Genomic DNA, 17,336 nt, shown 5'->3' on the forward strand with positions numbered 1-17,336 from the left:
TATAGAAGTGCTATTTCTCTCATGCCGAAGTCCAAGCTGAAAGGCAAAAGAGTGGACTTCATGAAGCAATTCAGGGGAATTTTGAGATTGCAATGGCATTCTCTAGATTATTTTTCCAATCTATAAGGCCAAAGTTCACCACAAGTATATCATGTCCCAGCCCCTAGTAAACAGAAAATGAAGCATACTTTTAAGGATGTGATCTAGTAGCTGCACACATCACTCTAGCTCACATCTCACTGGCTGAACTTACAGTCACATCACGACATATTTTACAGCAAAAGCAGCTAAAAATGTAGTCACTAGGTAGGTAGCCATGTGCCCACCATAACTTAGAGATTATTTTTAAAAGAGAGTGGTACTGGGGAATAATCAGTACTCCCTAACAGAGATCAAAAATAAAGAAAACCTCTCAAGATATTCAGGATTGTTTTATTCATCTTTTTTAGCTTTAAATAATTATTTTTAATGTACTGTTTCATGAGAAACTTCACAGTATGTTATCACAGTAAAAGATTAGAGCTTTTGCAAATATAAATGCATCACTCACATATCTAAGTTCTTAGGTAACTATGGCTTACTGTTGGGGAAAAAATTAAAAAGTACATACACATTTATCCACATATATACACAAGTATGTAACATACACATGCACATATACATGCTTGTATATGTATATACATATATGTTTGTGTGTATATAATATCCACCTTTGATTCTCAAAAGTTTCCCAGGCAGAGCAATAAATTACAGGATCACCCTATTCATAGCTTTTTATTGAATTAATACAAAGTATGCTGCATCGTCTATTTCTGAAACTTAAGAGTTTAAAATGATAAAATGATTTGTTACTGATTTCTTAATTTTTTGGTAGTAATCAAATTGAGATTTTTGGGGCTGGTATGGAGATAATTAGTAGCGTTCAAAAAAATTAAAGAACTTGAAACTTTCAACAAACAAAAACCTCCAAGATGTTCTAGTCATTCTATATAAAATTACATTTCCGTATTTCTACATTAAGAAGCCAGTCACTGTTTATAGCCTTTGCAGTTAACTATTACCTAATGAAAAAATACCTTGCTACGGGGAAAAACCTCACAACTTTATGACAATTAAATGAACTGTCATTTATGATACTTAAATGATACTTATATAAATTCAACTAGTTTCCGAAATAGCATAAATCAAAATACATTAAGTATAATTAATGTTCAAAATAAACAGAATAAGATAACATCTCAAATCATTGGTTTATTCAATAAATGATATGAAACAACTCTATGCATATAGAAAAAAAATTAAAGATCTAAATCATACCATGTACAAATTTCTTAAAAATATAAGCAAATATGGGAGTATTTTTTATAAATTAGAAAATAGGGCAGTTGCAACAAGCTATGAAATCGACTATATAAAATCTTTAAACTTTAATACAGTGAAATACATCATAGCCAAAGTTAAAAAATAATGAACAGGATGCAGAGATGTGCAATATATACAGGAGACAAATGACCATGTGCAAGGTCTGTCCAAAAAAAATCCAGCCATTGTTAATATAACAAGAACAGTTTGCATGATAATTGATGATACCTGGCAGCTAAGAAGAGTGGACTGGAATGCACATACGTAAACAATGATGACTTCACTGTACTAGTCAGTCAGGGGTGGTAGATGCCACGGAGTGAGCATATGTACTGTGTGGCCATTGCACTCAAAATGAGCAAGTAGAGCAATAAATCTGCATCAAATTTTGCATTAAGCTTGAACATTCCTCTGCCCAAACTAGTTAGATGCTACAGAGGCCAAAGCAATGGGCAAATGGTGATTGGCAGCTTCATCACCACAACACACCTACTCAAGCATCACATTTCACGCAGTATTTTTTGGTGAAACATCAAATCACCTAGGTGACTCAGCACCCCTACAGCCCAGATTTGGTGCCCTGCAACTTCTGGGTTTTTCCAAAACTAAAAATCACCCTTGAAAGGGAAGAGATTTCAGACCATCAATGAGATTCAGGAAAATATGACAGGGCAGCTAATAGCAAGTGGGAGAGCTGTGTGAGGTCCGAAGATGCCTACTTTGTAGGGAGCTGAGGCATCACTGTCCTATGTACAATGTTTCTTGTGTCTTGTACCTTCTTCAATAAATATCACTATTTTTCATATTACATGGCTGGATACCTTCTGGACAGACCTCGTATGTTGGCTTCTGTGTGTAAATTTAGAATACATCAAACCTTTAAATAATTGTTACCTTTAAGAAATAAAATTATGGAGAATATTTGCTTTCAGTATAACCTGTTTTTACTGTCTTAACTATTTAACATGAATGACTATTTAAAATAAAAGACTGATTAATTCATACAATTTCTCAGATGATTTCTAATTCACTGTTAACACTGAATATACAAAATTTCAGTAACAGGAAGAGTCCTTCAGTACCAATGTGTTTTTTAAAAGAGTACATGTCTTTTAAAGATACTTTATGAAATAATTAAAGGACAAAGTATATTCTTCAATCTGTGGGTCAGTGTATAGACAACACAAGGTTGGCTGTGAGATACTAAGTGAGTAAGTCAGTTACTGGTACATGGGGTCATTACACCATTCTCTCCACTTAGGTGTATGTTTGAAAATTCCATTAAAAATCAAAACCAAAAACAGTATGTTACCACAACTCTTCAAAACAATGCCAACATATTCTCAAAGACCTAAACTAGCACAATTAAATATTTGTTAATGTTAATCAATAATCACCCTATATTTGTCTTAGTAACGTATTGCTTCTGGAATTTTATGGGATGTTATAATAATTTTTTTCATAATAATATACATTTCTATAAAATAAAAATTTCACTTTTAGAATATGTAGTCTATGTGGGAATGACAAATGTGCTGGAAAGCTACTGGTAAATTCTTCTTCCTAGATAACAAAGGAGTAGGTAATTTTTGTCACCACCAATTAAAAACTTTTACGAAATAAGACTGTTATAAAACAATTAAACCTTGCAAATGCACTAGTCTCCAGGAAGAAAGTCCTGGAGGAAATTCTGCTTATTAAAATTGCAATTTTAGTTTCCATTAAAAGGAGAGTAAGACAACAGAAGATGGGTTGGCAAGACAAATTATTTCTTAATGTCAGTTGAGCTTATTTCAAATGAGATAACGTATCTAGACCAGGTTGGGTTTAGTACAATTTTGTCTCCTCAACTCATTTATCTAATTCAGTCATCTTGATTATAGCCTCATGGACTTCATTTTCAGAGAAAGAATTCTGTAACAAACAGCCCACACAACATGCTGATTACTGAACAGTTAATTCTAATTAACTTGGGCATAGCAAGAGAATTTTGATAAAGTCCTAGAATACAAATATAGTCTGCTTTTACTGGACTAACTTATATAAAATACCCACAGCATAGTCTCCAAACAAAACAAGACAGTCAAAGAGATCTAATTTAAAGAAACAAATGAGAAAATTAAAATCACAAATAATTTATTCTTCTGTTAGAGGTGATACAGTTTTAAATAGCAACGAAGTACACAGTGGTGGAAAATTGGCACAGAACCTATAAGCATTTCAATCACAACAAGGCTGTCCATGCTTTGTCTGTTCAAACTTGAAGTCCATTTTCTACTGACCAAGTTGGAAAACAAAGAAACAAACTATTCTGCCCTTTAAAACACACATACTCTCTTTCATACGTACACATAGACACACTGAAATTCTTCTTTTTGATTACAGAATGTTGAGAACAGTATGTTTTGCTTATTCAAATTAATGGCACCCCCTCTGTTTCATTTCCAGTTAGAAGTGGGAAAAACCAATTCAATTATAGAGTATACATTTTATTCCCTGGGCATAGGCAACTGTTCTGAAAATAGCAACTTACCTCTTGGCTAGATGTTTCCAGATTATGCTTAAACAATTGTGGTTACAAACTTCTCAATGCATGATTTCCTGTCTAATGCAATATCCCTGAATTGAGTTAAAATAATCAGGCACAGGACAGTCTCAAATATGACTAAATATGTGATGCTAATGAACAAAGTGATCTAGAATGCAAACTCTATGTTTTTAATACAGATCATAATCAACCTCATCAATAAGCATTTTCCTCAATATCCTTTTGTGTTATATTAACCAACATAAAAAAGGGAAAAACTTAAAAGCATCCCTTTATCAATGGTATTATTTCCAGTTAAGAAAACTGAAATAAAAGTTTGTAAGTCTCCTGAACTATTCTATTATATAAACCAATTAACCTTCTAATGTTAAAAATAAAACGGAGTCAATGTTGACTCTTCTTTGATATCGTTTAAAACATGTTCTGATATTACTTAGTAACTTCCCTGATTGCTCAAACAAGGTAAAATTAACACTTCCATTTTCACTTATTGCTATTTTAGGAGAGGATTACCATTTCATTTACTTGAAACTGTTACCAAGACTCTTCAGATCCAACATGAAGTAATTCTTATTGCCTCACATTTTAAAACTGTATTATAAATGATCTTTATAAAAAGGTTTTAAACCACAGAACTGGAAAGCCTTAAAAAAATGTCTTTTACTGAAAACTGTATCACAGTGCCCCTGATTATCTAAGAGATAAAAGGGATCTGAATTTCCTGTAAAGAACATGAACAGTGGACATATGGTGTGCTTTGTCTTCTCCCTCACCTTTACCTTGAGAGTACACCATTTTGAGACCAACACAAACAGGCATACACCATGTTCCAATCCACATTAACAGGATTTCTGATTCTGTCCAATACGTAGTGTACCGCCTTGCATATTTACCACATGAAATAAACATAATATACAAAATATTGCTACTGTAAAAAGTGTACATTTCCCTCTCCCCCTTACAAAAGAATCTGTGGAAAAGTATTACATTCCCTTAACCTTCATAAACATACAAAGCTGTTCACACCTTTCAGTCAGTAACAGTCCATTTGAAACACAGTTCCAAAATCATTGCAAATTGGTTATGTCGTATTTTCTGTCCAATGTTGCCATCTAGAGTAGAAATGTGAAATTAAGAGTATTTTTGAGCTACTAAAGCCTTTTAAACAACTAAGCCACAAAGGCTGCTTACTGACGAAACAGCCACTTAGCCACAAGGTTTTTCCAAAAACTAGATGGAATGGAAGGATCTCTTCACAGGGAGGTGTCCACAGTGCTGAGGTGACAATATGGCTGCTAATAGATACTGGCTATTGGAATGTAAGTACTTTTTCACTGCTGGTAATTTCCGTACTGTCCCTAAAAAAATAAATTTTAAAATATAATTAGATAATAGTTCAATCACAATAGTCTGGCACAGAAAATTATAAATAAACTTTAACACTGCCATACTATAGAAGCAATTTCACTGATAAACAAAAAATGTTATATATTTAGGTGCATAGTACCTCTGTAATTTCTTCAATACCGCATTAATTTGCAAATGTATTTCAGAGTCTTTGAGCATAGAATAGTATCTGTCACACAGTAGAGATTTTAATGTTTGGTGAATTTTGTTGAACTGATTTGGGCAAGAATGAGTGAAAGTTCTGGTTCTAAATTCTGGTGCGGTATATATATTAGTACATAAATTGTATGCTAGTGTAACAACTTTGTGGCTGTTTAACTTATAATAACTATTATGAATTTACATCAAAAGCATATGGGATAAGTGGCAAGGATGAAAAGATATCTGGGAGATAAACAAAAAAGAACCTTCTAAAGAGTTGGGCCTTTCTCTAAAGCCAACAATATTGCTACATAAAATCAAGGGAAGTTTGTTTTGTTTTTGTTGCTTTTAAAGTAGACTTGAAAGCCTGTAGGCTGACAGACAGGAAAAAAAAGAGAGCACAGATATCAAAAAGAAAATGAAGTAGCAAAATTCTACAAGGTAGGTAAATAATATCCAGTATACAACTATCAAGTTTAGCTTTTGGAGAAGAAACATCCCTTCCTCTACAAAGGAAGAAAAAAGATAAAAGAAAAGAGAAGCATACTATAATAGAAAATATCTATTTATAAAAAATTTCTTAGATGTTTTAAAAATAAATGTTCATAAAAGCATCTATTTTACAAAAACAGTACTCACTGGAAAGAACATAATCAGCTAATTGTTCCCTTTGGCTGCATTCCTCCCCTCCAAGTCACATTAATTACTGTATATCAACAATGTATCATAGGAAACAGTACCCTAAATGTTTACATTTCCAAAGAAGTAGATATACTTGAAAATCTGTTGAATGCAACTAGACATCTAATGGAAAAATGCACCGTAAATAGAAGTAAGTATTTTAAAAAATATTCATGTACTTTAACAGAGTTATATTCAGCATAATTTAAAGTCAATGCTCATCTTAAAATACTGGTGGGTAGAATATCAACTCTAGGATTTAAGATACTCTGAAAAGAAGAAAATTTGTGTGAAGGTATATAAAATAACACTGGCAAAATGCTGATAATTACTGAAGTTGATTGGAAGGTACACAGAAAATTCATGTTATACACCGCTTTTTAGTATTGTTTAAAGATTCCTATAATACAAAATTTAAAATAAGAAACATAAGACAATGCTTATCGTACAGGAGCTTATTATTCAATTGTTAGATGACTTAAGTCCCAACTCTATTATTATCTTTCTACTTGAGTCTAAAAACTCTTCAAGATTCAGTTTCTTCACCTATAAGGTAAGGACTGTAACATCTCCATCTCTGGATCTCAATTTTCTTTCTATTCATGGCTACATTATTTCCTAACTCATCTGTTAGTTCAGAAATTAAATAAGAAAGGACATGAAAATGGGCTTTTTAAAATTATAAAGTCTCAATGTTAAAGGATAATGCTCCCCCAATAAATGTATATAATGAGATATTAATGATCAAAGTAAATCGCATATACTATGAATCATGTGAAGCAGAAGGGAGGTTAAAAACAGCTGTGTTGTCTACATATAAACTATAATGTGTCTTATTACATTATGAATTACATGATAATGGAGCAGGTCTTACCTATCCTTATGCCTCAAGTATGCCTGGTACATGGCTTCTCCAAATAATGTACGCCAAATACAGGGTGGAGCAAAGGTATATTAACAGTTATTTGTATGGAAAATAATACAATACTTTTTAAAAAGAAAACTTTTCCATACTCACAACTATAAACCTACCTTTGCCCCACCCTGTATTAGAGTAAAACAATTATATGCATTTATTGAGTAAATATTATATGCTAATCACCATAATAAATTTCTAAAGCAAAGAAGGTAAAAGTTATAAATAAATAATTAAAGTATAATTAAAGAACAAAGATTCTACAAGTTCAGAAAGGAAAAGGTTAACGCAGCTAAAATAATTAGAAAAATATTTCAGAGACTGTGAAAGCCTTAAGAGAATAGTAAAATTTAAATAGCAGACAAAAGAAAAAGGGATAATTCAAATAAAAGGAATAGCTAAACAAAGGCATGGAGAAAAATAAGCATAGAATGCTTAGGGAAGTGGAAAATTAAAGAGAATATACAATAATGAAGAGTAGAAGAATTATTTGGTGACACTGAGCTTGAAAGTAATGGAAAGAAGAAGTCTGGCTAACACTAACAATAGATAACTCTTAATATATCTTAGTAATTAACTAGGACCTTACCATGTGTTAAGACACTGCAGTACATGCTTTGTGTCCATCTATACCCAATGTAGTCAATCTTTTCTCCGCTTTAAACAGAAATTGAGGCACTGAGAATTTACATAACTTGACTCACCCCTGATTACAATGCTAGATCTAAATAAAATCACGAGCAAACCCAAAAACATGTGCTATATATCTGTTATCATTAGCAAATTCCAGGGTTAAAAGTACGGGTTTTGGAGCCAGCTAACAATTTCTAGTAACACAGTCATACCTCAGTACTTGTCAGCTTCAGAACTTGTCAAACCCTGTACTTGTAACATTTTGATGAGAAAAACAATGTTTCAGTGCTTGGTGCTTGCTGGGGACTCCCTGCACTTTCCAGAACTTGTTTGAACCATGATACTGCCCCACAAGAGAAAATGCTTCACCTTTCGGTATTTGTAAGTTTCAGCAACTAAGTGAATTAACAATGAGTACCAATGTACAACTGTAACTCCATCACTTAACAGTTTCTTGTCCTTGAGCAAGTTAACTAACCCTTCCTTTCTCAATTTTCTTACCTGACTAGTGAGGGTAATTATAATCACTGCCTCAAAAAGTTACTCAAGAAGAAAATCATGAAAATGCTCTGCAAACTACTCAAGCAATCATGATATACTGGAGGCAGCATGGTACAGTAAAGGCTCCAGTTGCTGGAGGCTCTAATCTCTCAAAATTTGCCATCCAGTTCCACCACTTCTTAGCTCTACCATCTCAGGTAAATTATTCCAACTCTCTAAACCCCAGTCTCTCTCTCTCTCTCTCTCTCTCTCTCTCTCTCTCTCTCTGCCCCCCCCCCCATTCTTGGATTTTTTTTTTAAATATAAAATTCCTCTGACTAGAGTATAAAGAATGAATGGGAAAGAAGTAAAAAAAAAAACAGTATGAAAGGATCCTGCCGTGATGAAGCTAAATGTGGTCTAAACTAAGAGAACGCCGCAGTTAAAGAGAAGTAGGTGGGTTATTTCAGGAAGAATGATTAACAAGATCCTGTCATTTATTAGGTGGAGAGAGGAAGAGGGAGAAAAATGTAAATATCAAATATGGCACTGGGCATTCCAGCTATGTGACTGTACACCTCTCTTTGTTAGAGACTACTTAGAAAAAAGGAATAGTCAGGGTGGGAAAATTTTGAGTTTGGTTATGTTAGATGCCAAGTAGAGATGTTCAGCATGCATCTGCTTTTCAGAAGAGGGGACTGAACTAGAAATAGAGAAATGACAGCCAATAGCATGGGGAAATGAAACCATGTGAGTACACAGATTGTTTAAAGTGCACTGAATGAGAAGATTCCCTAGACTAGAAACCTGAGCAATACAAACCTTTACATTTCTCTTTCATTCATCTAATCATATAAAAGTCTTAAAATTATTGTCACTTTTTAGGGGTTTACTTCTCTCTCCATTCTTATGATCACCGTTCAAATCTAGGAAGTAAAGTCCTTATTTATTCACTTATTTACACCTTACTTATTGACAGTTTGATATGCTCTACTAAGTGATGGGACTCAACAATGATAAAAAGAGACATGGTGATGTTTTTAAAGAACTGACATTCTAGAGGAAGACAGTATGACAACAAAAAATAACTATATAAACTGTCATATGGAAACAAATGCTGTGCTAAAAAAATCAAAGCCTCTACAGCATACTTAATGAAAACTGATCAGGAAAAAGGCAAGGATGCACCCTCTCACCACTCCTTTTCAACACTGCACTTAATTCCTAGCACACGCAGTAAGTAAAGGAAATAAAAGTACACGGATTGGGAAGGAAAAAATAAAACTGTCTTTGTTCACAGCCGACATAATCATCTAGGAAGAAAATCCCAAAGAATAACAAAAAAACTCCTGAAACTAATAAGCAAGGCTACAGGATAAAGATTAACATAGAAAGTCAATAACTTTCCTACACACCAGTAGTAAACAAGTAGAATGTGAAATTTAAAACAATATAATTTATGTTAGAACACCCCCAAAATTAAGTACCTCAGTACAAATCTAACAAAGTATGTATAAGATCTATATGAGAAAAAACTGTAAAAAACTGATGAAAGAAATAAAAAACTAAATAAATGAAGATATAGTCCACATTCATGTATAAGAAAACCAATACTATCAAGATATCAGTTCTTCCCAACTTGATCTAAAAACATCAACACAATCCCAATCAAAATCCCAGCAAGTTACCTTGTGGATATTGACAAAATCATTCTAAAGTTTATATGGAGAGAGGGAACACCTAGAATGGTCATACAATACCTTAGAGAAGAACAAAGTTGGAGGACTGACACTATCCAACTTCAAGACTTACTATAAAACTACATTAATCAAGACAGTGTAATACTGGTGAAAGAACAGACAAATAGAGCAGTGGAACAAAACAGAGGGCCAAGAAACAGACCCACATAAATATAATCAACTGATCTTCAACAAATAAGCAAAGGTAGCATGATGAAGCAAAGATAGTCTTTTTTAACAAATGGTGCTACAACAAAACATCTGCAAAAAAATGTATCTAGAGAGACACCTTATACCTTTAATAAAAATTAACTCAACATGTATTGTAGACCTAAAATACAAACTTACAAAGCTCCAGGAATATAACACAGTTGTAAATCTAGGTGACCTTGAGTTTGGTGATGGCTTTTTGGATACAAGACCAAAGGCATGATCACTGAAAGAAATTATGGATAAGCTAAACTTGATTAAAATTAAAATTCTCTTCTCTGCAAAGGATGCTGTCAGGAGAATGAGAAGACAAGGCAGAAAACAACACAGTATTTTTAAAAGACACATCTGAAAATGGACTGTTACCCAAAATATACAAGAAACACTTAAAATTCAAATGTAAGAAAACAAACAACCCAATAAAAAAATGGACCAAAGACCTTGACGCCTCACCAAACAAGACAGAAAGATGGTAAATAAGCATATGAAAAGATGTCCACATCATGTATCATTAGGGAAATGCAAATTAAAATGAGGTACCACTGCAAACCTATTAGAATGACTAAAATCCTGAACACTGACAACATCAAATGCTGATGAGGATGTGGAGTGACTGAACTATCACATATTACTGGAGAGAATGCAAAACGGTACAGCCAACTATGAAAGACCATTTTGGCAGTTTCTCACAAAACCAAACATCCTCTTAGCATATAACCCAGCAATGGTGCTTCTTGAAATTTATCCAAATGAGTTGAAAATTTATGCCCACTCAAAAACCTGCACACAAAAGTTTATAGCAGCTTTATTCATAATTGTCAGAACTTGGAAGTAACAAAGATATCTTTCAGTAACTTAATGGATAAACAAACTGTGATACATCTAGTCAATGGAATATTACTCAATGGTAAAAAGAAATCCACTATCAAGCCATAAAAAAGACTGCAAATGCATATTAAGTGAAATGCTGACCTGAAAAGGCTATATACTATATGATTCCAAGTACACGACATTCTGGAAAAAAGCAAAAATATGGAGACAGTAAAAAGATCAGTGATTTCCAGGGATTAGGTAAAGAGAGAAATAAACAGGGAGAATTAATATTTTTAGCGTTATTAAACTATTTTCTTCAGCATAGTAAGTACATGCAAATACATGCAAGGAAAACATCCAAGCATGAAGGAAGAAACAGCCAAAAGGACTAGAGGAAGCAAACCTGGCACTTACATAGGAACAGAAATAGTATTTATTCCCACCACCCAGAGTAATAAAAAACTTCCTAATTCTAGGGCATTGTGAGGAGTCTAACTTTTGTAATGAGAATATATAGCCCAATAGTAAACAATGCTCTGGCCCTGCCTAACAAATCTTAAAAGCAATCCCCAATATAGCAAGCTGTTTCTAAAATACTTAACTGAATCCCAAAACAAAACTCAAGAACATTTCTAAAAATGCAAATTAGATGCATTACCTGACAAAGTAGAATAGTCACACCAATCAAAGATTATCATGCATACAAAAGATGGGGAAAATATGACCAACAATAAAAAGAAAAAAAAAATCAAAACTGACCCAGGTGTTAGAATTAACAAAAAGGACATCAAAAGTTACCATATTTGTAACCCATATGTTCAGAACTTAGGCAGAGACATGGAAGATATAAAAAAGACCTAAATCTAAAGATTCTAAAGATTAAAAAAAAAAAAGTCTGAGATAAAAACTACCTGGGAATTTATTAAAAGCAATTTAGACAATGAACAAAATCGATTAGTGAACTTTAAGACATAGCAACAGAAACTATGAAAAATGAAACAATAAGTTTTTAAAAAGTGAACAGAGGATCATTGAACTATGGCACAACTTTAAGCAGAGAAATATACATGTAATTGCAGTCTGGAGAGGAGACACTATAGGGATAAAGGTAGGAAAAATACTGGGTCAGAATTTTTCCAAATTTGATGAAAATGATAAAGCCACAAATCCAAGAAACTACACAAATGCCAAACAAAAGAAACAAAAATAATCTATACCAAGGCATGTTTAATCAAATTGCTGAACACAATCTGAACAAGAGAAATTTGTTTTCCGTCAAAAAAATATGACAAAGTCTTAAAAGAAGCCAGAAGGGAAAAATATATTAACTACCATAGAAGAAAGAAAAAGGTTTTCTTGGAAATAATGTAGGTAGGAAAACAGTGGAGCTACATCTTTAACATACTGAAAGGGAAAAAAAACTGTCCATCTAAAATTCTATATCCAGGGAAAATAGCTTTCGAAAATAAGAGAAATAAACATTTTTTAGGATATATAAAAGCTGACAGAATTTATGACTACGAGATATGCATTATGAGAAACGTTAAATGACATCCTTCACACAAAGGAAAATAATACCACGTGGAAATATGAATCTATACATAGAAATGAAGAGCACTTGAGATAGTAATGACATGAGTAAATTTTTTTTATTATTTAAAATATCTTTAAAGTATAATTGGGTTTTTTTTTAACAAAACAAATCCCATATATTATGAGGTTAGGTTTATAAATATGTAGAAGTATGCATGTGTGATAACATAACACAAAGGTCAAGAGAAGGAAATGAAAGTAAACTATTATACTATATATAAAGTGGCAAAATATTACTGAAGGGACTTGATACAATCTGTAACACAGATAAATCCTGAAAACATTAAACTAAGTGAAAGAATCCAGTCACAAAACACCACACACTGCATGATTTCATTTATCTTAAATAACCAGAATAGAAAAATCCATAAAGAGAGAAACTAGCTGTTTCCAAGGGCTGGGTATTGGGAAAGAAATACACTTTTTAAAAAATCCCACTGAATGGTACACTTTAGAAAGGAGAGTTAAATGCTATGTGAATTATATCTCCATAAAGATGACTTTTCAGAAACAGAAAAGAAATAATTCAAAATAACAGAAAAAAAGGGAAGGAGAATGAAGAACAGGTGGGACAAACAGAAAAACATAGCAAGGTGATAGACTTAAAAAAATGGCCTTAACCATGTCTATAATCACATTAAACATAATACTCAAAACACCTTATTAAAGGAAGAGATTGTCAGATTGTTGAACAAAACAACACCTAACTATATGCTGCAGACATGAAATACAATTTAAACATAAAAACATGAATGTTAAAAAATAAAAAGGTAAAAAAGATTTATCATTCTAGCACTAACCAAAACAAAGCTAGTGGCTATATCAATATCACACAGATTTCAGAGCAAATACTACTACCAGGGATAAAGAAGGCTAATTCAAAATGGTAAAGGAGTCAATTCATCAAGACATAAATATCCTAAAAGCATATAAACCTTAAAAATATATAAAATTAAAATGCATGGAACAAATATGGATAAAACTACAAGAAATAGACAAATGCACAAGTATAGTCAGATTTAATACCATTAATAGAATAGGGAAAAAAAAACACTAAGATATAGGAAACTTGAACAACACTAGCAACCAAATTGCTCTAATTGACACTTATAGAACACCCTTATAGACCATATTCTGGGGCAAAAAAAAAAAAGTCTCAATAAATGTTGAAGAATTTAAGACATACCAAATATGCAGTATAATGATGAAACTAAGTTAGAAATCAGTAACAGAAAAATAACTAAGTAACACACTTCTAGAAAATTCTTGGGTCAAAGAAGAAATCAAAAACAAAATTATAAAGTACTTTGAAGTGGCTGAAAATAAAAACAATATATACAAATTTGTGGGATGCAACTTAAGAAGTACTTAGAAGACAATTTATAGCAGCAAAAAACACCTATATTAGGAAGTAAGACAATTCTCTAACCAAAGGGATTTCAGCTTTTACCTTAAGAAACTGGGAAAAGAAAAGCAAATGAAACTCAAAGCAAGCAGAAGAATAATGATCGACCAGCATAGAAATCAATGAAACAGAAAATAGAAAAACAAACAGGGGCAGGGTGTAGGGGGAAATCAGTGAAACCAAAAGTTGGCTTTTTGAGAAGATCAATAAAGTAGATAAAAACCTGTAACCATTTTAATCAGGAAGGAAAAGAGAAGACACAAATTACCAGTATCAGAAATGAAGGTGATGATATCACTAATGATTTCACAGATATTACAAGAACTACAGAGAAATTATTCAACAACACAGATGAAATGGATAAATCCCCTGAAAAATATAAATGCTTATCCAAAGAAATAGGTAACATGAATACTCCATGTGTATTAAAATAAATTTGTAATTAAAATCCTTCCCACAAATAAAACTCTAGGCCCAGATGGCATCACTGGTAAAGTGCACTAAACGTTTTAAAAAGAATAATACCAACTTTACACCATATCCTTCCAGAAAATTGAAGATTCACTTTATAAAGCCAGTGCTATTCTGATAACAAAACCAAAGACATTAAAAGAAACGAGAACTAGAGTCCAATATCCCTGAAAAAAAACAGAAGAAAAAGTTCTTTACAAAGTATTAACTGATCATATCCAATGGTATCTAAAAAGCATAAATACATCATGACCAATTGGAGTTTATCCTATGTATGCAAGATTGATTTAAAATATGAAAATTATTCAATGTAATTTAACATACTAACAAATTAAAAAAGGAAAATTATGATTCTTAACAATAGCTAAGAAAGGAAATCACTTGACAAAATTCAATGTTCATTTGGACAAAAATTCTCAGCAAACTAGCAATACACGCAACAACCTCTGCCCCATAAAGGACATCTACGAAAATCCTACATCTTATGCAATGCTGATGGCTTTCCCTCTTAGATCAGGAACAAGATAATCATCCACTCCTGCACACCTATCTACTCTCACTATTTCCATTCAACATTTGATTGGAGAGTCTAGTGAAGGTGGAGGGTTAGCAGGGATAGAGGTGGGGAAGCATTCAAATTGGAAAGGAAGAAGACTGTCTTTATTCACAAACAACATGATTTTTATGTAGAAATTCTGACAGAATCTATAAAAAAGCTACTAAAAATAATAAATGAGATTAGTAATGTTACAGTTTAAATCATTATACAAAAATAAATATTTGTATATAACTAGTAACTAACAAATGGAAATTAAAGTTTTTTTTTAAATCCTACAATAGTATCAAAAAATACAAGGCTTTGGGATAAATCTGACAAAAGCTGTCTTTTTAACACCTGAACACTGAAAACTACATAATACTTCTGGAAAAATACCATTTCTCCCTAAACTGATCTACAGACTCACAGCAATCCCAATCAAAACCCCAGCTGGCTTTTTTGTAGAAGCCTATAAGCTGATTCTAACATTCATATGGAAATGCAAAGGACCTAAAATGCCAAAACAATTCTGAAAAAGAATGAACTTGAAAGACAATAGTGATTTGAAGGCTTACTATAAAACTGTAGTAATAAAGACAACGTGAATATAGATAATATGATTAGTGTAACAGCATGGACTCCAGAAATTGACATTTTTATAGATAACTGATTTTTGGCAAAAGTTCAAACACAATTCAGTAGAGAAAGATTATCTTCTCAACAAATGATGCTGAGAAAATTTGCTATTCGTTTAAAAGAAAATAAAACATTACAAACTTCAATTCATACTTCACTATATACAAAAAATTAACTCAAGATGGATCACAGACTTAAATGTAAATCTCTGTGACCTTGGGTTAGGCAAAGATTTCTTACATCTGATACTAAAAGCACATGCCATAAAAGAAAAACTTGACAAACTGTAGTTCAACAAACTTTTAAAGTTCTTCTCTTTGAAAGACACTGCCAAGAGAATTAAAAAGCAAGATACAGACTTGATTTGAAAAAAAAAAATGCAAATTATATCTGATAAAGAACTTTTATCTATAATACATGATCTCAATATTAAATAGTAAAGAAAAACAACCAAGTTTCAAAATGAGCAAAAGATGTGAACAGTCATTTTAGAGAAGATGCTACACAGACTGGAAAATAAGCCCATAAGAAGATGGTCAACATCATCAGTCCTTAGAAACATGCAAAATAAAAGCACAACGATATATCATTATACATATATGTATTAGAATAGGTAAAATTAAAACGACTGACCATACAAAGTGTTGCTAAGGATGGTGAGAACTGAAATTCTCACATACTGTTGGTGGGAATGTTGAAAAAGTTTGGCAGCTTAACAAACTCAACACAGACCTATCACATGATCCCACCACTCCACTACCAGGTATTTATCCAAGTAAAATGAAAGCATATATCCACACAAGGATTTATACACACATGTTTATAGCACTAAATTCGTAAAAGCCCAAAAATGGAATCCCAAACTTCTATCTATAGTTCAAAAGATAAAGAAATTGTGGTATATCCATATAATAATGGAATAATAAGGGGTATAAATACAGAGATAAGGCAGTGGGCTAGGAGGTGAGGACACAAGTCAGGGAGGACCTTATTGGCTGTTACAAGGTCTGGATTTTACTCTGAGTGAGACAAAAGTCACCACAGGGTTTTCCAGCAGAGGGGTGGCATAATCTGACCAATGTCTTTAAAAGAGCGCTCCAGGTCCTGTAGAGGGTATATCCTGCAGAGGAGCCAGGATAAAGACATGAAGATACTGTTGTAATAGGCCAGGTGAGTGATAGCTGTGACTTTGACTTGGGTGAGAAGAGGAGGTTATAAAAAAGGTGAAGGAATTAAGAAGTTACAAATTGGTAGTTACAAAATAGTCAGAGATATAAAGTACAACATAGGAAATATCGTAAGGACTACGTATGTGTCAGGTGAGCACTTGAAATACCTATATAGGATAGCAGTCTTAACGACTCCACTGTAAATCTGAAACTACTACTGAATGTACACTGTAACTGAAAAATAAAATTTTAAAAAATGTCTAGATACTAGATATTTATTTTATCCTTACCAGAGGACATGCTTATTAATTTTAGAGAAAGGAAAAGAGAGAGGAAGAGGAACACTGATGCAAGAGAGAAACATTGGTCAGTTGCCTCTTGTACATGCCCCAACCCAGGAACAAACCTGCAACTTAAGCATGTGCCCTGACTGGGAATTGAACCCACGACCTTTCAGTTTACAGGATAACACGCTAACCAACTGAACCACACTGCCAGGGTAATACTGTCTATATTTTGAAAGTAGAGATGAGGAGACTGCTGCTTGACAAGATGTCTGATTTATAAAAAAAGAACGGAGTCAAGGGTTACTCA

General features: G+C 32.8%; 1 protein-coding gene across 4 annotated transcripts in view; it reads right to left on the minus strand.

Moving 5' to 3' along the window:
- Positions 1-3,481: 3,481 nt before the first annotated feature.
- The window catches only part of SS18 (SS18 subunit of BAF chromatin remodeling complex), a 66,392-nt gene continuing 52,537 nt past the window's right edge, over positions 3,482-17,336 (minus strand). For all 4 annotated transcript variants that reach the window (XM_054583476.1, XM_054583475.1, XM_054583474.1 and 1 more), the window contains one exon: positions 3,482-5,268. In XM_054583476.1, coding sequence (XP_054439451.1) covers positions 5,242-5,268 — 27 coding nt within the window. In that variant the 3' untranslated portion in view covers positions 3,482-5,241. The remainder of the gene's footprint in view (positions 5,269-17,336) is intronic.

Source organism: Pteronotus mesoamericanus, unplaced genomic scaffold, assembly GCF_021234165.1.
Source record: "Pteronotus mesoamericanus isolate MK-2021 breed Mesoamerican mustached bat unplaced genomic scaffold, CSHL_Meso_final contig_74, whole genome shotgun sequence".
Lineage (NCBI taxonomy): Eukaryota > Metazoa > Chordata > Mammalia > Chiroptera > Mormoopidae > Pteronotus > Pteronotus mesoamericanus.